Source organism: Stegostoma tigrinum, chromosome 12 (assembly GCF_030684315.1).
Source record: "Stegostoma tigrinum isolate sSteTig4 chromosome 12, sSteTig4.hap1, whole genome shotgun sequence".
In the NCBI taxonomy this organism is placed as follows: domain Eukaryota; kingdom Metazoa; phylum Chordata; class Chondrichthyes; order Orectolobiformes; family Stegostomatidae; genus Stegostoma; species Stegostoma tigrinum.
In genome coordinates this window covers 44585220-44607237 of record NC_081365.1, presented here as the reverse complement: position 1 = coordinate 44607237, position 22018 = coordinate 44585220, and the positions used below count along the sequence as shown (strand labels likewise).

At 43.3% G+C, this 22018-nt stretch overlaps 1 protein-coding gene across 8 annotated transcripts in view; it reads right to left on the bottom strand.

Moving 5' to 3' along the window:
- The window catches only part of bcor (BCL6 corepressor), a 311037-nt gene that overhangs the window by 180151 nt on the left and 108868 nt on the right, over nt 1-22018 (bottom strand). The window contains exon 1 of one of the 8 annotated variants that reach the window (XM_048540213.2): nt 5531-6218. The exons of 6 other annotated variants lie outside the window; for them this stretch is intronic. In XM_048540213.2, the coding sequence (XP_048396170.1) occupies nt 5531-5599 (69 nt within the window). In that variant the 5' untranslated portion in view covers nt 5600-6218. Of the gene's footprint in view, nt 1-3632; nt 3806-5530; nt 6219-22018 lie in introns of those variants that run through there. One more of the 8 variants, XM_048540216.2, reaches the window with a different exon arrangement.

Sequence of the window (22018 nt, the reverse complement as noted above, 5' to 3'; positions counted from 1 at the left end):
TGTTGAACAACACTTGGAGGAAGCACTGAGGGCAGCAAGCCATAACATACCCCCTGGTTATGGAATTTTAATGTCCACCAAGGGTGACTCTGCAGCAGCACTATTTATCAAGCTGATAGAGCCCTATGGGACATAGGTCCTTTCCTGGGTCCATGGCAGGTGCTGAGGGAGCCAACAAAAGGGAAGAACGTACTCGTCCTAACCCTTACCAATCTGTGAACTGTAGATCCATCCATCCATGACAGTAGCAGTAAGAGTGGCACCACCTTTTCCTTTGTCTCAAAGTTCTGCCATCACATTGTGGAATATTCCACAACATGCTGTGTGGCATGACTATTGCGTTAATGGGACAGGATTTGAACAGATCTAGCAACTCAAGACTGGGTATCCACAAAGCACTGTGGGCCATCAACAGCAACAGAATTGTACTCCAGCACTATCTGCAAGCTCATGGCCTGGCACATCCCAGACTTGACCATTACCATCAAACCAAGGGATCAACTCTGGTTCAATGGAGACTACAAGAGGGCGTGCCTGGTGCAGTACCGGGCATACCTAAAAATGAGGTGTCAATCTGGTGAATCTACCAAACAGGACTACTTGGTGTGCCAACATCTTAAGGGATAAGCTAAGAGATCCCACAACCAGCAGACCACATCTAAGCTTTGTGGTCCTGCCACAATCAATTTGAGTACTAGTGGGTAATTAAACAATTTGCTGGAAGAAGGTGGTCTACAAAATATCCCTATCCTCAGTGATGGAAGAGCCAAGCATGAGTGCAAAAGAGATAAAGGCTCAAGCATTTGCAACAATCTTCAGCTAAAAATGCTGAGTGGATGATCCATCTCAGCCTCCTCCAATGGTTCCCAGCTTGTCATTCTTCAATCAATTCAATTCACTCCACATGATCTCAAGAAACAGTTGGAGGCATTGAATATTGCAAAGGCCATGGGACCTGACAACATTCCAGTTTACTAAAGACTTGGACTCCAGAACTTACTACTTTCCTGACTAAGCTGTCCTGTTCACTGGCACCAATCCAGCTATGTGGAAGATTACCCAGGTATCTTCTGTACACAAAAAGCAAGACAAGTCCAAACTAGCCAATCATTTCTTAGGAAGGTTCATTGGGCCCAAAATGTAAACTCTGATTTCTCTTCACAGATGCTGCCAGACCTGCTGAGGTTTATCCAGTAATTTCTCTTTCTGTTGCCAGCCAATTACTGCCTCATCAGTCAACTCTCAATCAAACAGTAAAATGATGGGAGGTGTCATTGACAGTGCAATCAAACAGCACCTACTCGCAATAACCTGCTCAGTGATGTTCAGTTTGGGTTCTGCCAGGGCCATTCAGCTCCTGACCTCATTACAGTCTTGGTTCAAACATGGACAAAAGGGCTGAATTCCAGAGGTTAGGTGAGAGTGGCAGCTCTTGACATCAAAGTCAATTGAGTGTGGCATCAAGTAACTGTAGGAAAATTTAAAATCAATGGGTGTCAGGGGTCAAACTCTTCACTGATTGGAGTCATACCTGGCACATAAGAAGATGTCTGTGGTTGTTGGAGGTCAGTCATCTCAGCTCCAGGACATCTCTGCAGGAGTTCCTCAGGATAGTGTTCTAGGCCCAACCATTTTCAGCTGCTTCATCAATGACCTTCCCTCCATCATAGGGTCACAATGAGTGTAATTGGCAATGATTACATGGCGTTCAGCATAATTCATGACTCCTCAGAGACTGGGACAGTCTATTTTCAGCTGCAATGGGATTTGAACATTTTCCAGGCTTGGGCTGACATATGACAGGTGACATTCACACCACTACTGTGGGGCCGTGATCATCTCCAATGGGGGATGTTCTGGTCGCCACCACTTGGCATTCAATGGTGTTCCCATCACTGGGCATCTCATTATCAGTGTGCTGGGGTTACCAGTGACCAGAAATTCAATGGGACTCACCACACAAATATAGTGGCTACAAGAGCAGGTCAGAGGCTAGGTTGGAACAGTCCAAAACCAGAGGGCATAGGCCTAAGGTGAGAGGGGAAAGATTTAAAAGTGGCATCTTTTTCACGCAGAGGGTGTTGTGTATGTGGAATGAACTGCCAGAGGAAGTGGTGGAGGCTCGTACAATTACAACATTTAAAAGGCATCTGGATGGGTATATGAATAGGAAGGGTTCAGAAGGATATGGGCCCAATGCTGGCGAATGGGAGTAGTTTTTTTTAGTATATCTGATCGGCATGGATGAGTTGGACCAAATGGTTTGTTTTCATGTTGTATATCTCTATGACTTTAAGTTAAAAAAGTCTCCTGACTCCACAAAGCCCGTCCACAAACAAGACACAAGTCAGGAGAGTGAAGGAATATTCCTCACTTGTCTGGGTGGGTGCAGTTCCAACAACACTTAAGAAGTTTGACATCATCCAAGAGAAAGCAGCCTGCTTGACTGGCACCACATCCATTCCTTCCATTCCCTGACACTCAGCAGCAGCAGTGCATGCTATCTACAAGATGCAAAACACAAAAATGCCAGAGATCCTTACACAGCACCTTTCAAGCTCACAACCACTTCCATCCAGCACAACAGTAGCAGATACATGGGAACACCACCACATGCAAGTTCAGCTCAAACACAGTCAATCCTGACTTTGAAAAAGATCACCATTTGTACAGTGTAACTGGATCAAAATCCTGGAATTCCCTCTCTAATGACATTGTTGGTCAACCTACAGTAGATGGACTGCAGTGGTTCAAGAGCACAGCTCACCACCACCTTCTCAAAGGCAACTAGGGACTGGCAATAAATGCTGGCCAGTCAGCGATGCCCACATCCCATGAACCAATACAAGAACACAAAACTTACAGTAAAACCCATAAGTTACAAAAGTTACATAAGTTACAAAATTTTGCTGATCAAAAATGGCCAGAACAGATTAAACATTACTGATCAAAATTTGGTCAATTACTTCCCCGGTATCCTAATTTACTATCTGGCGTGTTATCAATACCTAACAGTAGACAGGCGTGCAGCATGTTCCGGGGTTCCTTTCATGACGCTCTTATTACCGAATTACCTCCACTAGAAACGGGCCACACTGCGCCAAGGTTGCTGCTACTCCCCTACGTTACTACTCAGAATTCAGAGCAGGCCAGCAAGTATTGGAGGAACTGGGTGTGCACAACCTTCCTTCGAAGTTGGGTGGGATTGTAAATTGCTGCTTCCAAATGGCGATTTTCCGGAATTCTTGCCATAACCAAACCTTTGTCGGAATAATAAATCGAGGGCTGACGGTCAGTTCTAAATGGGGTCAATTCTAAATGATTCTAAATCCTTTGGCTAAAACGTGCCTACGATCAGCATCCGAGTTAACCGCGAGCTCGAGTGAATGTTTTACTTTCTATTTAGAACTTAATGCGAGGTTGTAAACTTCGAGATGAAGTGGTTGCAGGCAAATTCTATTACTTGCACTTCGGCACGTTTACGAAACTGATCATCGAAAAACAGAACAAGTATATTTTTTACATAAATGGGTGCTGAAGTTGCGAAATGAGCAACAAAAACGTCGCCAGCGAGATTAGCCAAATCAGGGGTTTATGTTGCTTCTAAACGAAGCGCGGTTTTCAACTCTTACCCTCATTGCCCGAAATACAATGTCTTCAATCTTCGGCTTTCAGTCTGCTAATGAATGAAGGATTTCGCACAAGAAACCCGTGCTACGCTCCAGTTGCTTTCTAATCCACATTTTTATGCGAATCTGCTATCGCACATTTCGACACCTAACCCTGCAGATTTCGTGTTTCGGTTTTGAATCTGACGGCTGAGGTATTGTCTGATAGTAAAAGGAAAAACGCACACACAATCCTCTAGACAGTGGTGCTTGTTATTAAAAATGAATTGAAAAGCCCAGCGATGCCGGAATCGTTTTGTGTCGGCCGCCAGCAGCTCTGATGCAGATTAATTATCCGTTTCGGCTTAGTTTACCACTCCCCTGCCCCGGGTGACCCCAGCGCAGAGCGACGTCTCAGACGGAAACTGATGAATAGAGATCAGTTACAGAGCTCTGCATCTCACCTCCTGCTCACAGAGATTCACCAGGAGCAGAGGCGCAACACCTTCTGTGCAACCAACGTCGACAGCTACAAGGGTGCAAGGAGGTTTGCTTCAAATCTGCTAAAATGGGGGAGAAGGCCGGCCGACAAGACCAGTTTTCTGTACTTTCAGTTTTCTGTTATTTCCTAAACACAGACTAAACCGCACAGCAGATACTACACCTATACACTAAGGCGCCCGCTACTTCATGTGTGGGAATAAACACGTGACCCTGTGTATACAAATCGTGAATACATTCTTTGTGAAATATTGTTCAATCACATCGATGCAGTTTTAAAAAAACTGGCAGAAATATCAGCTGGAAGTAGAAATACTACGACTAATCAATAAAGGTAGTGTACGCGTTTGCTGGGTGACATTAAGACAAATATAATGCGTGCAGTATAAAATATTCATTGTTTCTGGTTACAAATGCCAATTTCCAATAAGCCAATCATGCCATGCCTGGTATTGCATCTATTTTGCTCTTTAGATTCCTTCTTGCAACGGTGATAATGAGCCTTTAAATGCAGTGAAACAGCTCAAAGCATTTCATAAAGAAACAAAATTTGACATAAAACAAGATGATGGATTTTAGGACAGGTTTGGTGAAAGGAATAAGTTTTAAGGATCATCTTAAAAGCGGGAGAGGGAAACTACATAACCGCCATTGTTTTTTTTAGAAAGAGGCCAGTGTTGAAGGAGCGCTGAGAGCGGAGGGCTAGCGGCTTAGAGAAGGCTAGAAGGGTAGGAAGGACGAAGTCATGGAAGGATTTTACTATTGGAAGGCCCAAGCGTGACCAACTGGGAACCGTTAGCAAGCGCGGGTATAGTGGGCGAGTCTAGGCCGGTTAAAGTTTACAGACACTGGAAGATGAGAGGCTAACTCGGAATATGGAGTCTCTCGAGTCGAGAAACAGGGATGAGGCTTCAGCAGCAGATAAAGCGGAAGCAGGGGGCAGAGCTGGCGATGTCATGTCGTTTAGAGTGGGCAATGTTGGTGTTGAAGCTCTGTTTCACATTGAACGCCAATATTACGAAGAGCCTGGGTCAGGCTCAGGCAGTGCGCGCCCAATGAGAGCAGGGGACTGAATGGTTGCAGAACAAAGTTTGTGATGGTGACCAAAAGCAATAGCTTCAGACCTCCCAACAATTAATTGAATGAAATACTTAATCAAATGGCTGAATTCAGACCTTCAAACTGTGTGACTTAAAGCATCCTTTTTCGAACAAATACTAATACGTAACTCTATTCATTAGAACAACTGCACTTTGCCACAGGCGACTTCAGCCCGTTTAAGGGTTAAGCTTATCTAATCAGTCTTGTATCTATAACGCAATTTTTTTCAGAACATGTTTAGTATGAACCTTTTGCATGCGCGGACTAAAGGGCAACTCAAAAACGATTGATCTACAATAATCTATTGTGTGTCATGTCACCTTATTCTTCCTACAAAGCTTGGCCGCTGTACTTCTCCAACCTGGAGGAAGTGCTTGCGAGTCTTCCATCTCCAGTATCAGCTCTCTGTGGAAAAAGCTTCAATCAGACAAGTCCAGAATCCCGAGCTTGTCAAGTTTCGATGGAAGAATAGAAACCCTCCGTTTACGATTCCTGCGCATGTGATGCATTCGTCGGGTAAGCGTCCACTGAAGCACGTCGCCGGCACACAGTCAGCGTTTGAGGCTCTCCCAACATCATCGAGTAGTCGGAATCGCGAAACTGGTCTTTTCTCGACACCGTACAGCTGTCTCTAACCCGATCAAGTGATACAAGAGAGCTCTTTCAAAATCCACCTTGAGTGAATGCATGGGCTCTCACAATGCCCCGTTTAACCTTGATGCGGTAGATTGTGTAGAAAAGGAAACGGTCTGTAAGGAAAGTCTCTTTCCAGTTAGCGAGGACTTGGACATTAGGGCTGCTTCTCCGGCTCAGCCATCTCACGCAATGCTGCTGCCGAGACCTCCCAGCTCCCTCCCTACTTAACAAAGATTAGCAACAGAAAAGCTCATCTCTGGAGTTCGAGCTCAGCTCGCCCTTCTGCAGCAACAGCCTCGACCAGAGTTATCTCGGAACAGACGAGACTCGGGCCTGACCGCTACTTCCTGCGTTCAAGAATGTGGCCTCGGGAAATAAATTAGCTTCAATAAAGCGAAACAAAATAATCACGTGAGCTCAGCTACCCATTCACCAGCCGCTTTGTCCACAACTTGAGCTCAAGTTTCGGCTCTTCTGTCCAAATCTTTTAGAAGCCTATTTATAAAATCCAGTATGCCACTGATATGTCTGATCGTTTCTTTTAGATTTGATGCGCCCAATCATTTAAAAGGTGGCACTAACCCTGGAACCCCGCAGACGCGTCGAGCATCTCCAACCGGACTCTACTCTTATCAGAGCACACAATTTCTCTTTGCTTTCTGACTTCCCAGATTAGTGTCGCGCCAGAACGCCGATTAGTTGGGACGGTTCATTTTTTGTACAGTCATTTTCACGGACTTCACTTATGGCATATTCTGTATTGCCTTTCTGCTCGGGGAATATTCTGAGTGTCACACTTTAGAACGGCAGTCAGAAACATAAGAAATAGGAGGCAGGAGTAGCCCATTCGGTCCCTCAAGTCTGTCCCGCCATACTATTAGGATCCAGTCTGTTTCTTTCGTGCCAGCCCCCCATTTCTCTTATGACACCTACCGGCTGACCCAATTATCATTACTCCATAAAATCTAAGATCTCGAATGCATTTTCTATTGTTTTCCTTTTGCAGTCTTTGTACCACTTTTCAACATCTCTATGTGAACTAGGAATCACTCTGCTCTTCTACTTTGTTTTAAAAATTGCATCATTTCATTCTTCTCTCGAAAATGGATCACTTCCTCACTCGACAGCGGCCCTCTCACCTCTAAACTAGAAGGCCGTGGGATCAAATGTCACTCGAGACGTCAGCAGAAAGTCAAGTCGTGATGTCCACGCCTCGACACTTGCATCCCCACGCGATTAAAAAGAAACTGATTCACAGTTTGGTGTGGTGCTTAGGAAATGTTGTCGCGTCTGTGGTCTAAAATTTCAGAGGAAACCGGAAAAGATCCTACAGCATTATTTGAATCAGAGCATGGACTTTCCCAGAATTACGGCCAGCAAAGATATACTGCTAACACCATTAAACATATTGGCCTAAAAGAAACTCAACTGGACGTATTGGTCGGGTGCTCAGATAATTATCCACCACCAAATTGCGAAATTCAAGGTGCCTCTGATATTCAGTAGCGATACTAATCACTGTGGTCGGAAACAGGGGGTCAGAAATCGTGAGGACATGGGAGAGGTAAGGGGAAAATTTGTGGTGATCAAGAGGATTTTTTAATGTGTGGCGGGGACGAATACTCATGTTTCTGCACACTTAGTCCAAGTGGCTCTACGTTCAGGCAAGGCACTTGTCTGCGTGGTCAGTAAGCGTTCTGCAGGCTGTTTTTCCTAGCCCCTGACTGCCTCAGGGTAAGCCGATACTGGAATAGGAGCTTAAATCGGGCATCAGGCCTCTTATTTCAAAATGTACGTATTCTCTGGGTAGATAAGAATGGCTCCTGCTTTTACTCTATATAACAAGTGGCCCATTCTATTTAGGAGGCACAGCATGATCCCTGTCCGTCACAACAGCCCTGTAATACCTGAAAAAAGAGTGCTATGAGGCCCAATATCTAGTCTATTATCTGATCATTTGTTTATTACTTTTAGTGCCGTGTCCAAAGTCGATACCATACAATAGTTCACTTAGGGCATTACAACACGAAGTATCTCAATGACCATGAAACATTCTGGAACGTCCTGAGAAGGTGAAAACCCCATGTAGGAAACAAATAGTTTTCTTTGGTTATTATGCTGCATAGCTTCAGGATTCCAATTGTAGAGGAACAGCGGTGCTGTGAACAAAATGTCTTGTGACAGACTGCAAGCAACAGGGCAGCACCTTATGTTTCTGAATTCAAAATATCTTACAAGAACGAGTTTCAAAAGTGAAACAAGAAAAGCCTCTCGCAGAGGACGTTAAACAGGAAGAAAGTAGTCAACTCAGCAAGACTTTTGTTTTAGCGAAGGAAAATTGGTACTGTCTAGTACGATCCGAGAAGCTCCCAAAATATGCGCGCGCAACACAAGTAATAAAATAATTGAAATCGAAAGGTGAGTGCGGATGGGACGCAAATTCAAAACAGCGTCTCCAAGGAATGAAGAGAATTCGTAAGAGGTTCTTGCGCCATTGCAGCAAAGCAATGCGCAAATGGACGATGAATATCTTCATACAGCAGAGGAAACTCGGCAAAGTAAACCTCCTGGCCAAAAGAACAATCCATACAAACATCATTACTGCCTATCAGGAAGAAATGGGTGAATACAGGAACTGGTGAATCCCCCATGCCTCAGCTGAGCAAAATCACAGCCCTCCCCCACTAAGGACAAGCCCACTCCACCGTCCTGCACAAATTCCCTGTCGCCTCCCATAGAGCGTGAATCACAATCTTCTCCACACGGGCTTCTCCTCGCAGCTGGAAAGACCACACACCCTCACTGGCTGAGCAGCCAAATCCAGCGAAAGACGCGAGTTAAAAGGCTCGAGTGACAGGAGCCTCCAAAAGCCTTTGGATTGACCGCAATGGAGCAACGAGCTTGGGGGGAGTCCTAAACAAGATGGAATCAATTATTGTAACACAGTTAAGATACCGCTCCTTCCAAAGAAGCAGGAAGCATGCCCTCCTGCTAAATATGGAATCGGAACTGTCCTTCGTCAATGATGTCATCAAAAAACCTCAAGCCCTCTTCACGAGTAGAGATCCTCGGGCTCCTTCGCCCGCTCGCCCCTGCCTTCCCCGTTCACCTCCCGCACCCTCACACTGGGAGCCAATCCAAACCCAAACCTCGCGCACTACCTGAAGAGAAGTTCTCTCCAGGTGTCCCGTCCTGCTCAGCCCTCCCTCCTTTCATCTTACCACCCTTCATCCGGTTCTTCCTCCCAAGCCTTTTCCCTTTCCCAACCGCCTCTTTTAGTACTTCCTTTCTTTGTGGTTCAATTCAACTACTCCTCAGTCAACCTTGGCTATTTGTGCGCAGTGCGAGGAAGAGTCATTTAGATTCTCCTTAGCTGTTTGTGAGAAAAGCATTTAAGGCAACAACTGTCCGCGGAAGACACGACTGTTCACACTGCTTCTTGTCGGTGAACCTCCCCATCATCCATTGCTCAGTTGTAAATATAACAATATTATCTACATATAAAGCGATCATCATGTGATAGATGACACTAACATTTTCAAGACCCCAACTCCATGTAGAATGCTTTTACACCCAAATTCCTAGTTTATTTTGGCCGTCAGATACCAGTTCCCTCCTTTCCGGAGTCTTGGGGAAAATACGCAGGCCAAGTAAAGGCCTTCAGAACCCAAAGCAGTTGTTTGACTTTCCGTGAATATTTATGTTGCGTGGTGAATGCAGAGGAAAAACCCGGATACAACATTTGAAGGGCTCAAGGTTCAAGCGCTGTTGTATTATTCACACCCAACTCATCATTAACAAGGCAAGTTGAAGGACCGAACGCAGGCTGACATAACCAATCAGGCGCCGCTTCCATCCGTATCCTTGGTCGCCCCCGCTGCATACACACACTTTGACGCAGTAGACAGGAACAAAATTTATAACACTGTTATACCTGCCCCAATTAAAACTGGCCGTTCAAAGCTATTGGTCCGTGCAAGGGAAATCAAGTGACACAAAAATAAGTCTGCCCCAAGCAATTGTCCTCCTTGTGGCAAGTTTCTCGCAGTACTGTGCATTCTAAAACACGTAAAAACATGAATAAATACAGATTCCACTTTTTGTTGGTTCAGGCACACGCCAAAAAGATAGCAACTGAATGTTGAAATTAGTGAATTGCAAACGTATTATAAAATGTGACCGAGTCCATAAATATACAGACTATAACAGAATATTAATATCATAAAGCTTTCCAGACAATTTGTCACATTACTGTCATGTTACAAATTAACTGAAACATGCATCCCTCTATTGTTTTGTCCTTGGCATCCTAATCAAATTAAGATCGACTTTTTGTTTGAGATAAACTGAATTGAGGTTGTTAAAACACAATGTGTGTTAATTTACTTAAATCTAAAACCTGCGAAATATCAACTGAAATTTCCATTTCGGAACAAGGAGGAACATGTTTTGTGCTTTCCTTAATCCCGAACCAAGAAGAGAGACGCAAGTTGGCGAGGCATTTGTTTCTGGAGCCGAGAGAGCGCGCGCTAATGAACATGGGATTCAACAACTCCCGGGTGGCTCAATACTGGGGAATGTCGTCACTGGAATGAAAGAATTTCACAAGTAGTCTCTCCCACCTTGTCTGCCTCTACGTCCCCGTCTCTCTTTCTGTCAAGCCCCGACCAGCACAGGGTGTAAAGCGTCAATCAGCAACCAATGATCACAGGCAATAAAACCCCCACCACAGATCATCCTCACGGTTGTAAAACATAGCTTAATGTTACATCACACCAGTATTAAATCACTACGATAAACATATCAGTGCCTGAGATTAAAAAATACAGTAAACGCCCACGCTCAGATTGCTGAATGCCCATTTCTCTTACGAGGCTCTATCTAACCAAACGGTGCTCCATTTGTTCAAAATTGACCCATTCCCATCAGATAAATCTGCCAAACTACTGGAAACATCCGCACATTCGCTGCCAGACACAGAGTACCTCCGATAATAACAAGTCACCAGAACGTAAATAACTTCAAAAACAAGAGCAAACCACTACCAGACTCTAAACAAGAATCGTCATACGTTCAATAGATTTCAACAAGAACCCAGATAAATGCCAGGAAATACAGAGCGAGACTTGTAAACATCGGATTATGCATTGTGTACAGATAGCCATATGACATCAATGAAGAGACGAGGAAACGCTTACAACGTCGCTGTCCTACACACAAACTGCAGCCATGTAACTGCTATCTACATGGTGTTTATTGTGCTCTGACCGGTGAAACGGATGGGAGAAAATTAGAAATGTACAAAACATTCTGAAACTGAGACCACGAAACACCTGGCAGAATGATCAGGCGAGGAGCACTGAATGAGACGCCTCAGTGCGGTATCGTGGCTTCATCTCAGATTACACGCCTGTGTCAGCAGAACGGCTGTGAACTCATTTCCTCCTCACTGCTGCACCGCCAGAGGAGAGGAGCAAAACCCAGCCAACAATGGCATTTACTGAACAATCCGCAGGTTTTCTCCGCACTGGATGAAATAAAACATATGCCCACGCCGTCTCTTGGTCGATCCGGTCCTCCATCTACAGTGTTGCTGGATCATGAGTGAGGTGCGAGTGGCCTATTCAAAAGTTTGATTTACACTATCATTGCTTCAGAAAAAAAGAATACTGTCACAGTAAGTGAATTACATCTGAAAGTTATAGATACAAAAACAGAACTGCGGATGCCGGAACGCTAAAACAAAAACAAAAACAAAAACAAACATAAATATCCGGGGAAACTCAGCAGGTCTAGCAGCATCTGTGGGGAGAAAGCAAAGTTAACGTTTCAGGTCCAATGACCTTGCTTCTGAAAGTTAGAACCTGCCCGAGTCTGCCCTTTAAACTGAGTAAACATGCAATAGACACAATACGTAATTTAAGTGGCGTCAGATACACCCTAACCTACCCCCTCACAAACACAGTCAGCTCAGACAAACCTCGTGTACACATCAAGCATCCAGAATAAGCAATGCTTCTGCTGCGCTGAAAGACAGACTTTCCCAAAGTCCATCAAAACATCGCTTCCATATCCCTGGGATTTCGCTTGCTCGGGCCGTTACAGCCTGCACAAAACTCACATCGGCCAAGCAATCGCAACGAGGCGGTGGCTATCTGAAGACAACAATGAATGAGCGACTTTAGTAACCTTTATTTCAAAGTCACGGGAGAGAATTTTTAACAGTAATTTCCAGCCAGGCTACTGCGGTTGAAACGAAAGTGTGAACTGCATGCTGGGATGAGTGGTTTCTGTTCCAGTTTCAAAGCAGTCAGTCGGCATTACTGTTAGACACCTCTCCAGATTGTGCCGTTTAATACCCCCCACACCCCCACCCCTCTCCCGCCCCCACCGCGACCGTGTCACGACTCTCCTGTAGTTAGGTCCTTGTAGGCGCGGGCTTCAGAAACATCTCCACTTCCTTCCGCTTCGCTGCACACTGAAACCAGTTTCTTTCAAGGCAAATCGAGTTGGGGGTGGTAAAAAAAAAGCGCGCCATGCTTTTCCAACTTTCCGCCAGTGTTGGTGTATCATCCTTTCCACCCCCACCCCTCCGGCACCAGCGAAACCTCTCGACAAATCCAAATCACTAGAAAATTTGCAAACGCGAGAGGAGGCATCAATCAAGGGAAACCAGCCCGACGAGGCCCTCCCTATCCACCCGCAGCAAACACATTGCTGCTTTGTATCACAGATTCCCAGATCCTGATCGCTGCGAGGCACTGCTCCCTCCCCCGATCGCTGCAGCTAATGTTTCACCAAACAGCTAATGTGCAAAGTCATGATGGTTCGCCTTCCGAGCGCTACACCCACACCGTGGCCCCAGCAACGCCCAGCAAAATCGCCTCAGTGAAAGCACAGAAATATGGGATATATCAATGAATGTGCTTTTCGGCCCCGCTGTTTGGCATCGAGAGCAACCACATGAGCAGTTCCTTCCAGACTTTTCCTAGCCTGGACAAATTGCTTTTTATCCAACGGTGGCAAACATATAGACAAGGAAAAATAAAACCGCCTACTGAATTAATCATTGGTAGATCTGCGCTTCTTGAACAAGTAAGCTGTAGTTAGCGTTTGAGTTAATTTATTGTTTGCAAATTTTCAGGCCAGTCTCATAACTATTGTATCTATTTCAGACAGATTCTTCGGGAACACCCAATATGATTTAAATGGACCATTGACCCTCTTACAATTGTCTGGGTTTTTGTAAAGAATCGGTATTCTTTTAAAAACATTTGTCAGTCCTTACATGTTTCTGATTTATCAGGTAATTAGGCCGCTAAATGGGCCTCACCTCAAAACAAGGGTCTGATTAGTCCAGACCAACAGAGCACATCCGGCAGGATTTGTGTTGAATAAAACTTACGCTGGTATACTAATTTCCGAAATTATATGATATATCATAAGCAAAGTAATCTCTTATTTTCAACTCTCATTTTCTTATTTTAAAGGAAAGACAGAAACATGTTAACCATAAGTGTCGAGTTTTCCCAAAACAATTAAATAAAACCAGGAGATCGATGTAAATTGCCTTTAATCTTAATCAATTTCATTTGTTTCTGGTTTTGGTTCTGTATTGAAACAACTGCCGCATACTTTGTTATTGGCGGCCCCTCACTCTAACCCTCTCCAAATCGGTAGAGGTTTTAAACTGCTTCCTACGTTCATACTGATAGCTAGTGTCCTGGTATTTTGTTCACTTTTAAGTTCTTAAAGTTCCAAGTTAATGCTGGACTTTAAATACATTCTGTCACTTTACTGCCAGAACTGGGTGATTGGTTGACAGCATTATGAGGATGTCCCCAGTCGCTTCACAAATCAATAATGAAGATGTATTCTGAAGTCTTAACCAACCTGACTTTTCATTTTAATTGGACAGATCCCATCAATTTCAGTAGAAATCTCGCTTTAGTCTCATTTCTTTCAACAGTAGACTAGAGCCTACTGTAATTGGACCTAAAGTTGCCAAATGAAATCTCATAAAGTAACTGTGATTAAAATTATTCACTGTCGCAAGAGGAGATACAAAATCCCAACATTTATGCAAATCCCATGGGTAACTTTCAAAGAGTTGCCGGTTGAATGGTGTTCTCAATTTAATAAAAAATTATAATCACAAATACCAAAATGGATACCTACACATTCAAATTCACAGCATAGGTAAAGAATGAGAGAGAAATTTTACAAAACAAAAATAATTTCCAGTTCTGAAGGGTCATTGGACTCCAAATGTTAACCCCGTTTTGTCTCCTGCTAAGTTTCTCCAACAATTTCTGTTTTTGTTCTTTCAGATCTCCATTTTCTACAATGCTTTGTTTTATTAAAAATAAATTGGCTCATGATTTTTAAAAGTTGACTTTAGCTATGAAGGTGCATTTACAAAGGAGGCCCTAGAAGAATTGTAGTGATTTTGAAGTTTTTCCCCAGCTGCTCTATGGCTCAGGACACACTGCTCTCTATCATCTGTTCCCAGGGTCACACACCTCATCAAACAAGTTACAATATAGGACTATCAACTCAGTGAAAGATACTCTTTTGCCTGCCCAAAATTGTTTGGTCACAGAGTCATACAGCATGGAAACAGAACCTTTGATCCAATCAGTCCATGCCAAATATAATCCCAAACTACCTGACTGCTCCTGGCCTATATCCCACCAAACATTTCCTATTCATGTACTTAGGTAAGTTTCTTTTAAACATTGGATGCAGGCACAGTTACAACGCTTCCTCAAGAAGTTTATTCCACTCATGAACCGCCCTCTGTATAAAAAAAAGCCCCTCATGTCTTTAAATCTCTCTCCTCTCATCCTAAAATTATGCCCCCTAGTCTTGAAATCCCCATCCTAGGGAAAAGACACCTACCATTAACCCTATCTATACCCCTCATGATCACATAAATCTTCCAGTGCAGAGCTGTCCTTAATCATGTTTTACAGATTGATATCTTCTGGTCTATATAACATACTAAAGCTTGGGCCTGCTCCACAAAGGTTACATTACAAAGCAATGTTTTGAGGGACAGAGTGTAACATGATCCATGGAGAGAAATGTTACATTTTTTTCACTTCCTGTCATCTCCAATTTGAATTGCTTTTACCTCAGGCTGCATATCTGTTAAGAACACATTTTGTAAGTAACTTGTCTGTCACATTCATATTGAGTGGTACATGCTGTAGGGGGACAAGTTGAATACTATTGCAAATTCAATTTTAACAAATTTTATGAATAATTTAGAAAGAAAAAGTTCATTTCAAAGGTTGGACAATTGTGAACCTTGCGCATCCGGGATTCTGATAGGAAGCAGTCAAGGTGAACATCGACAGGTTGTTCATGCTCAAAGCTCCTCAGGAGACAAGAGATGAACAGAGATAAATCTGCCAATTCAAAGGCATGCGGAATCTAATTCCATGCAGTGAATGGAGGTCACTATCAAGGAGGATCTCCAAGAAGCAAAAAGCCAGCAAGCCTTGTCCTTTGATGCATAGGCCTCCAAGATGGTCTTCCATTTCATGGAACAGGATGAGATGTTTGCATGTCGTTTTCCAGAATGCAGAGAGAGAGCTTTATAATTAGGAATCTAAAGAAAAATAGTTCAGTAAGGTCATCACACTCTGAGAATTTGAAGATCAGCAAATCCTTTTGCAGCAGGCTGGATGACATGAAGCCCAAAGACAGCACAGCCTCCCAGTTTTCCTGTCCTTTATTTTGAAGGTTTTAGACAACAGTACATGGAAGAGTCTGGACAATCGGACAACTCTGGATGAGCTGAATAAGATCCTTTTGCAACTGCACCCAAGGAATCTGTGCTTGTAAAACTCAAAGTGCAAGTGCTGGTGTTGGACTGGGGTGCACAAAGTCGGATGTTACACAACACCAAGCTATAGTCCAACAGGTTTATTTGAAATCAGCTTTCGAAGCATAGCCACTTCTTAAGGTGATGTGAGAGAAGCAATGACATATCCATGACATATCATGTTATTCCACTCATTTGGTTTGTCTCCAGCACCACCTTATTTCTATTTTTTTTTGTAAATATCTCCCTGCCTCATTTAATTGGAATATAGGTCATCCCTTCATTTGTTATTCAGCGGTTGACACTTTACTCACATGATCTGACACTATTTATCATCTACAGAGACTTGTTATTCAATACTCCACTTGTACCATTTGCATGATCTCTTGATCTCCCTGCCATAAATTTTGTGTCTGTGTGCTTTTCTCTCACTCACTTCACGAAGATGCTATGCTCAGGCAGCTTGTGATTTCCAATAAAACTCTTGGACTATAACTTGGTGTCCTGTGATTTCTGGCTTTATAGAACTCACAACACAGTGGTCAACATTAGAGGGGATTCTGCAATTTATTGATATTTGCTAGATCATCCCAAGTGTGTGAAGAATTACGCTGACAACCAAGTTAGGATTTTAAAAAAACCAAAGAACTGCAGATGATGGAAATCTGAAACAAAGACAGAAATTGCTGGGAAAGCTCAGTACATCTAGTAGCATCTGTGGAGAGAAAGCATAGTCAACATTTTGAGGATGTTCTGAAGAAGGATGGCTAGAGCCGAAACATTAACTCTGCTTTCTCTCCACAGACACTACCAGACCTCTGTTTTCCCTGCAATTTCTGTTTTTGCTACCAAGGGGGATTGTCAGAGACTATGGCCCATTTGCATGTATCAGAAATTACAAATTAATACATAGGGCCCTGTTTTTGCAATCAATGAATGTGCACTCATTTTGCCTGCTCCAAGTCAAAAATAAGTGACAATCAATTGATGGTTTGTTTCTGAGGTAATACCCTGACTAATCAGAGCCACTCTGACTTCTTTAAAAGCTAAGAAAATTCTGGTCAATTATCTATCATTCGTTGATGCACACTTCATAGCAACACCTCTGTCAAAGTCCATTTGCCCACCAATTCCCAACCTTATGCAATATAAATGTTGGTTTTTCTCTTGAATTTGGTATTCTTGAAAACTGTCCTGACGCGTGTAAGATGACAAGCTGTCACAAAATGTCTTCCTTTAACAATATTATTGTTGTGATAAAATGTTCAAATAAAATGTAATGCAGACACATAAGGATACATTAGGAGTGGCGACCAGAAACCTGACCAAATACGTAGATTTTCAGGAGCCTTGAAGGAAGAGGGGCAAGTAGGCAGGAGAAAATTTTCTGAGTTTAGCGGTTAAATAATGAATGCTCTGTTAACAATAGGGAGCAATGATACTTGAGGGTGTGCAAGAGATCATAACTTCAGAGGCATGGAATCAGAGGGTTGCAGGACTGGAGGAAGGATCTGAAATAAAAATGAGAATTTTAAAATTAAGATGTTGTTTGACTTAGAATTAGGAGATGTAGAGTCAGTATGGATAGAGCTGTGAAATTCTAAGGGGAGAAAGACCCTAATGGGAGTTATCTACAGGCCCCCCAAACAGCAGTCAGGATGTAGGGTGTAAGTTGAATCAGGAGTTGAAATTGGCCTGTTGCAAAGGGATCACTACAATTGTTATGGGAGATTTCAACATGCAGTTAGACTGGGAGAATCAGGATGGTACTGGGCCCCAAGAAAGGGAGTTTGTAGAGTGCCCCCAAGATAGATTCTTAGAACAGCTTGTACTGGAGCCTACCAGGGAGGAGGCAATTCTGGATCTGGTGTTGTGCAATGAACCAGATTTGATCAGGGACCTCGAAGTAAGAGAGCCATTAGGAGGTAGTGACCATAATATGATAAGTTTTAATCTGCAATTTGAGAGCGAGAAGGAAGAAGTGTCAGTATTGCAGCTGAACAAAGGGAACTATGGAGCTATGAGGGAGGAGCTGGCCAAAGTTCCATGGTTCAATACCCTAGCGGGGATGGCAGTGGAACAACAATGGCAGGTATTTCTGAATATAATGCAGAAGGTGCAGGGTCAGTTCATTCCAAAGAGGAAGAAAGATCCTAAGGGGAGGCAGGGGCGGCCGTGGCTGACGAGGGAAGTTAAGGACTGTATAAAGATAAAAGAGAAGTATAACATCGCAAAGATGAGTGGGAAGTCGGAAGACTGGGAAGCTTTTAAAGGGGCAACAGAAATAACTAAAAAGGCAATACGCAGAGTAAAAATGTGGTACGAAGGCAAACTAGCCAAAAATATAAAGGAGGATAGTAAAAGCTTTTTTTTAGGTATGTGAAAGGAAGAAAAAGGTTAAGACTAAAATTGGGCCCTTGAAGACAGAAACGGGTGAATTTATTATGGGGAACAAGGAAATGGCAGAAGAGTTGAATAAGTACTTTGGATCTGTCTTCACTAGGGAAGACACAAGCAATCTCCCAGATGTAATAGTGGCTGAAGGACCTGGGGTAATGGATGAACTGAAGGGAATTTATATAAGGCAGGAAATGGTGTTGGATAGACTGTTAGGTCTGAAGGCTGATAAATCCCCGGGACCTGATGGTCTGTATCCCAGGGTACTTAAGGAGGTAGCTCTAGAAATCGTGCATGCATTGGTAATCATTTTCCAATATTCTATAGATTCAGGATCAGTTCCTGCAGATTGGAAGGTGGCTAATGTTGTCCCACTTTTCAAGAAAGGAGGGAGAGAGAAAACAGGAAATTATAGACCAGTTAGCCTGACGTCAGTGGTGGGAAAGATGCTGGAGTCAATTATAAAACATGAAATTATGACTTATTTGGATAGCAGTAACAGGATAGGTCAGAGTCAGCATGGATTTACGAAGGGGAAATCATGCTTGACTAATCTTCTGGGATTTTTTGAGGATGTAACTATGAAGATGGACAAGGGAGAGCCAGTGGATGTAGTGTACCTGGATTTTCAGAAAGCCTTTGATATAGTCCCAGACAGGAGGTTAGTGAGCAAAATTAGGGCACATGGTACTGGGGGCAAAATACTGACTTGGATTGAAAATTGGTTGGCTGACAGGAAGCAATGAGTAGTGATAAATGGGTCCCTTTCAGAATAGCAGGCAGTGACCAGTGGGGTACCACAAGGTTTGGTGCTGGGACCGCAGCTGTTTACAATATACATTAATGATATAGATGAAGGCATTAAAAGTAATATTAGCAAATTTGCTGACGACACAAAGCTGGGTGGCAGTGTGAAATGTGAGGAGGATGTTATGAGAATACAGGATGACTTGGACAGGCTAGGTGAGTGGACGGATGCATGGCAGATGCAGTTTAATGTGGATAAATGTGTGGTTATCCACTTTGATGGCAAGAACAGGAAGGCAGATTACTATCTAAATGGAGTCAAGTTAGGTAAAGGGGAAGTACAATGAGATCTAGGTGTTCTTGTACATCAGTCAATGAAAGCAAGCATGCAGGTACAGCAGGCAGTGAAGAAAGCTAATGGCATGCTGGCCTTCATAACAAAAGGAATTGATTATAGGAGCTGTACAGGGCCCTGGTGAGACCGCACCTGGAGTATTGTGTGCAGTTTTGATCTCCAAATTTGAGGAAGGACATTCTTGCTATTGAGGGAGTGCAGCATAGGTTCACGAGGTCAATTCCCAGAATGACAGGACTATCATGAAAGATTAGAGCGACTTTTCTTGTATACACTTGAGTTTAGAAGGATGAGAGGGGATCTAATTGAGACATATAAGATTATTAAGGGATTGGACACTCTGGAGGCAGGAAGCACGTTTCTGCTGATGGGTCAGTCCAGAACCAAAAGACACAGTTTAAAAATAAGGGGTAGGCCATTTAGAACAGAGTTGAGGAAAAACGTCTTCACCCAGAGAGTGGTGGATATATGGAATGCTCTGCCGCAGATGGCAGTGGAGGCCAACTCTCTGGATACTTTCAAGAAAGAGATGGTTAGAGCTCTTAAAGATAGTGGAATCAAGGGTTATGGGGATAAGGCAGGAACAGGATACTGATTGTGGATAATCAGCCATGATCATAATGAATGGTGGTGCTGGCTCGAAGGGCCAAACAGCCTACTCCTGCACCTATTGTCTATTGTCTATTGACTTGGAACTGTAAGGCAATGGACAAATCAAATTTGGTGGGATTAGGATATTTTTTTTTGCTTTATGAAGAAAGGTCAAACAAATTAGGTATGTGACTTATTGGAGATCAGAAAATAAGAGATGACCTCACTAATACATAAAGATCTTGAGGGAACTGGATAAGATGGATACTCAGAAGGTTTCTCCTCTTTTTGAGGGAAAGGAGTTGATATAGAAGAGATCTCCATTTCGTAACATGATTTTTTTCTTTCAAAGGATCATTAGAGAGTACACGTCTTTACTGTGGATGGCAGTAGATAGGGCTTAAAATTTATTCCATCTGAATTGCATACATTTTGGATAGACAAAGGAATTGAGAGTTATAGGGTGGGGAGAAGAAAGTGGAGCTGGGATATTACCTAAGGCCTTGGTAAATCATCATCTATGTACCATTTGGTCTCCCTACCCAAGGAATGAATATACTTGTCATAAAGAGACACAAGAATAAAAGGTTCAAAGATGATTCCTGGGATGGACTGCATATAATACTCTTTAGACGAATTAATATTTCAAAAAGCTGGTGAGATTGTTTCCAAGAGGACTTGATGTGATACGTTCGAGAGTTCCACATCCTGGGGCGGCACGGTGGCTCAGTGGTGAGCACTGCAGCCTCACAGCGCCAGGGACCCAGCTTCGATTCCAGCCTCGGGCGACCGTTTTGTGGAGTTTGCACATTCTCCCCGCGTCTGCGTGGGTTTCCTCCGGGTACTCCGGTTTCCTCCCACACGGTCCAAAGATGTGCAGTCTAGGTGGATTAGCCATGCTAAATTGCCCGTAGTGTTCAGAGGGGTGATTGGGTTAAAAGGGGGATGGGCCTGGGTGGGATGCTGCAAGGGGCGGTGTGGACTTGTTGGGCCGAAGGGCCTGCCACACTCTAGGGAATCTATCCTAATCCTCGCCAACCAGCAAAACAAAGAGGAACAGCTATTTCTAACTGTCGAGGAGAAATTCCTTCATATCAGATGTTAGTGAGTTTTGCGATTCTCTACCCTGGAATTTTTTTTAGATGTTCATATTTCGCATATATTAAGGCAGAGATTGATAGATTTGTGGACTCCAAGGGGAATGAGGATTAGGAGGGAAAGTTCCGCGAGGGCAAGGAGCAGCCTGGCACTCTTTAAACGGCAAAGCAGCCTCGAAGGGTATCATAGGCTTGTTCTCCCCATAATTCATATGCTCTTTTGTATGCTCTGTGCAAATCATGCCTACTTCAGAGTATTTTTATTGCTAAATCAAAGCTCATTTAAAATAAAATCAAACTCTTTCAAATAATCGCTGACTGCTTGGTTGTTTAACATTAGATTTCACTTTAAAAGTTGTACTACGTCTCGAGATTGGTTTGACAAATAGATTAAGACTTAATAATTTCACGAAGGGAAAATTATGCCCACGCACACACTATCAGCTTACTGAAATAATTTCCATTGCGGGAAATACAAGTGTGAAGGGAAGAGAAGTATTACAGGAGAGACTGCAATCCAATTCAAAATTATCACCTGAGGGGAAACGGTGTTCTTCAAAGCTACATTTATTTCTGAACGGCTGGTTTAAAAAAAGTCCATCCAAACGTCCCGTCACTCGGAAAAGAATGTGTTGACCTGGTTTTAAATTTGTCATTTTACTGTAAGTATCACGAGGTTTCGAAAATCTTTTGTTTTCTCAAAAAGTAATTGAAAGAAGTTGTTACCTATTCTCGGAAGTTGTGATTACCAGTTATTGCATTTGGATCTGCGTGTGCCCCTTTATTTGGACAAAACAGCACTGAAAATATATCTGAGGTTGGGCCAGGCTGTTACTACTATTCGTGTTTGGATCCGAGTTAGTTCTGTTTTACCTCCCTTGTTTCGAGGCCGCTGGTTGAATTAACAAGTACAGCATGTCGAAGATGAGAAGCTGACAGAGGAGAAGGCTTCACCAGTCTGTCGCAGACAAAACTCGCAGCTCAGCGGGTGATTGACAGCCCGGAGCTAACACTCAACCTACATGTTCTGTACTTCCCGACGACGAGAACAATGCGGGAGATCGGCAGTAGATATCGCGGTTCCATGTCGAACAGGCGCGGGCGTTTAGAGCTCAGTCTTATTTCGGGAAGCAACTCTAAATAATATCGTGCC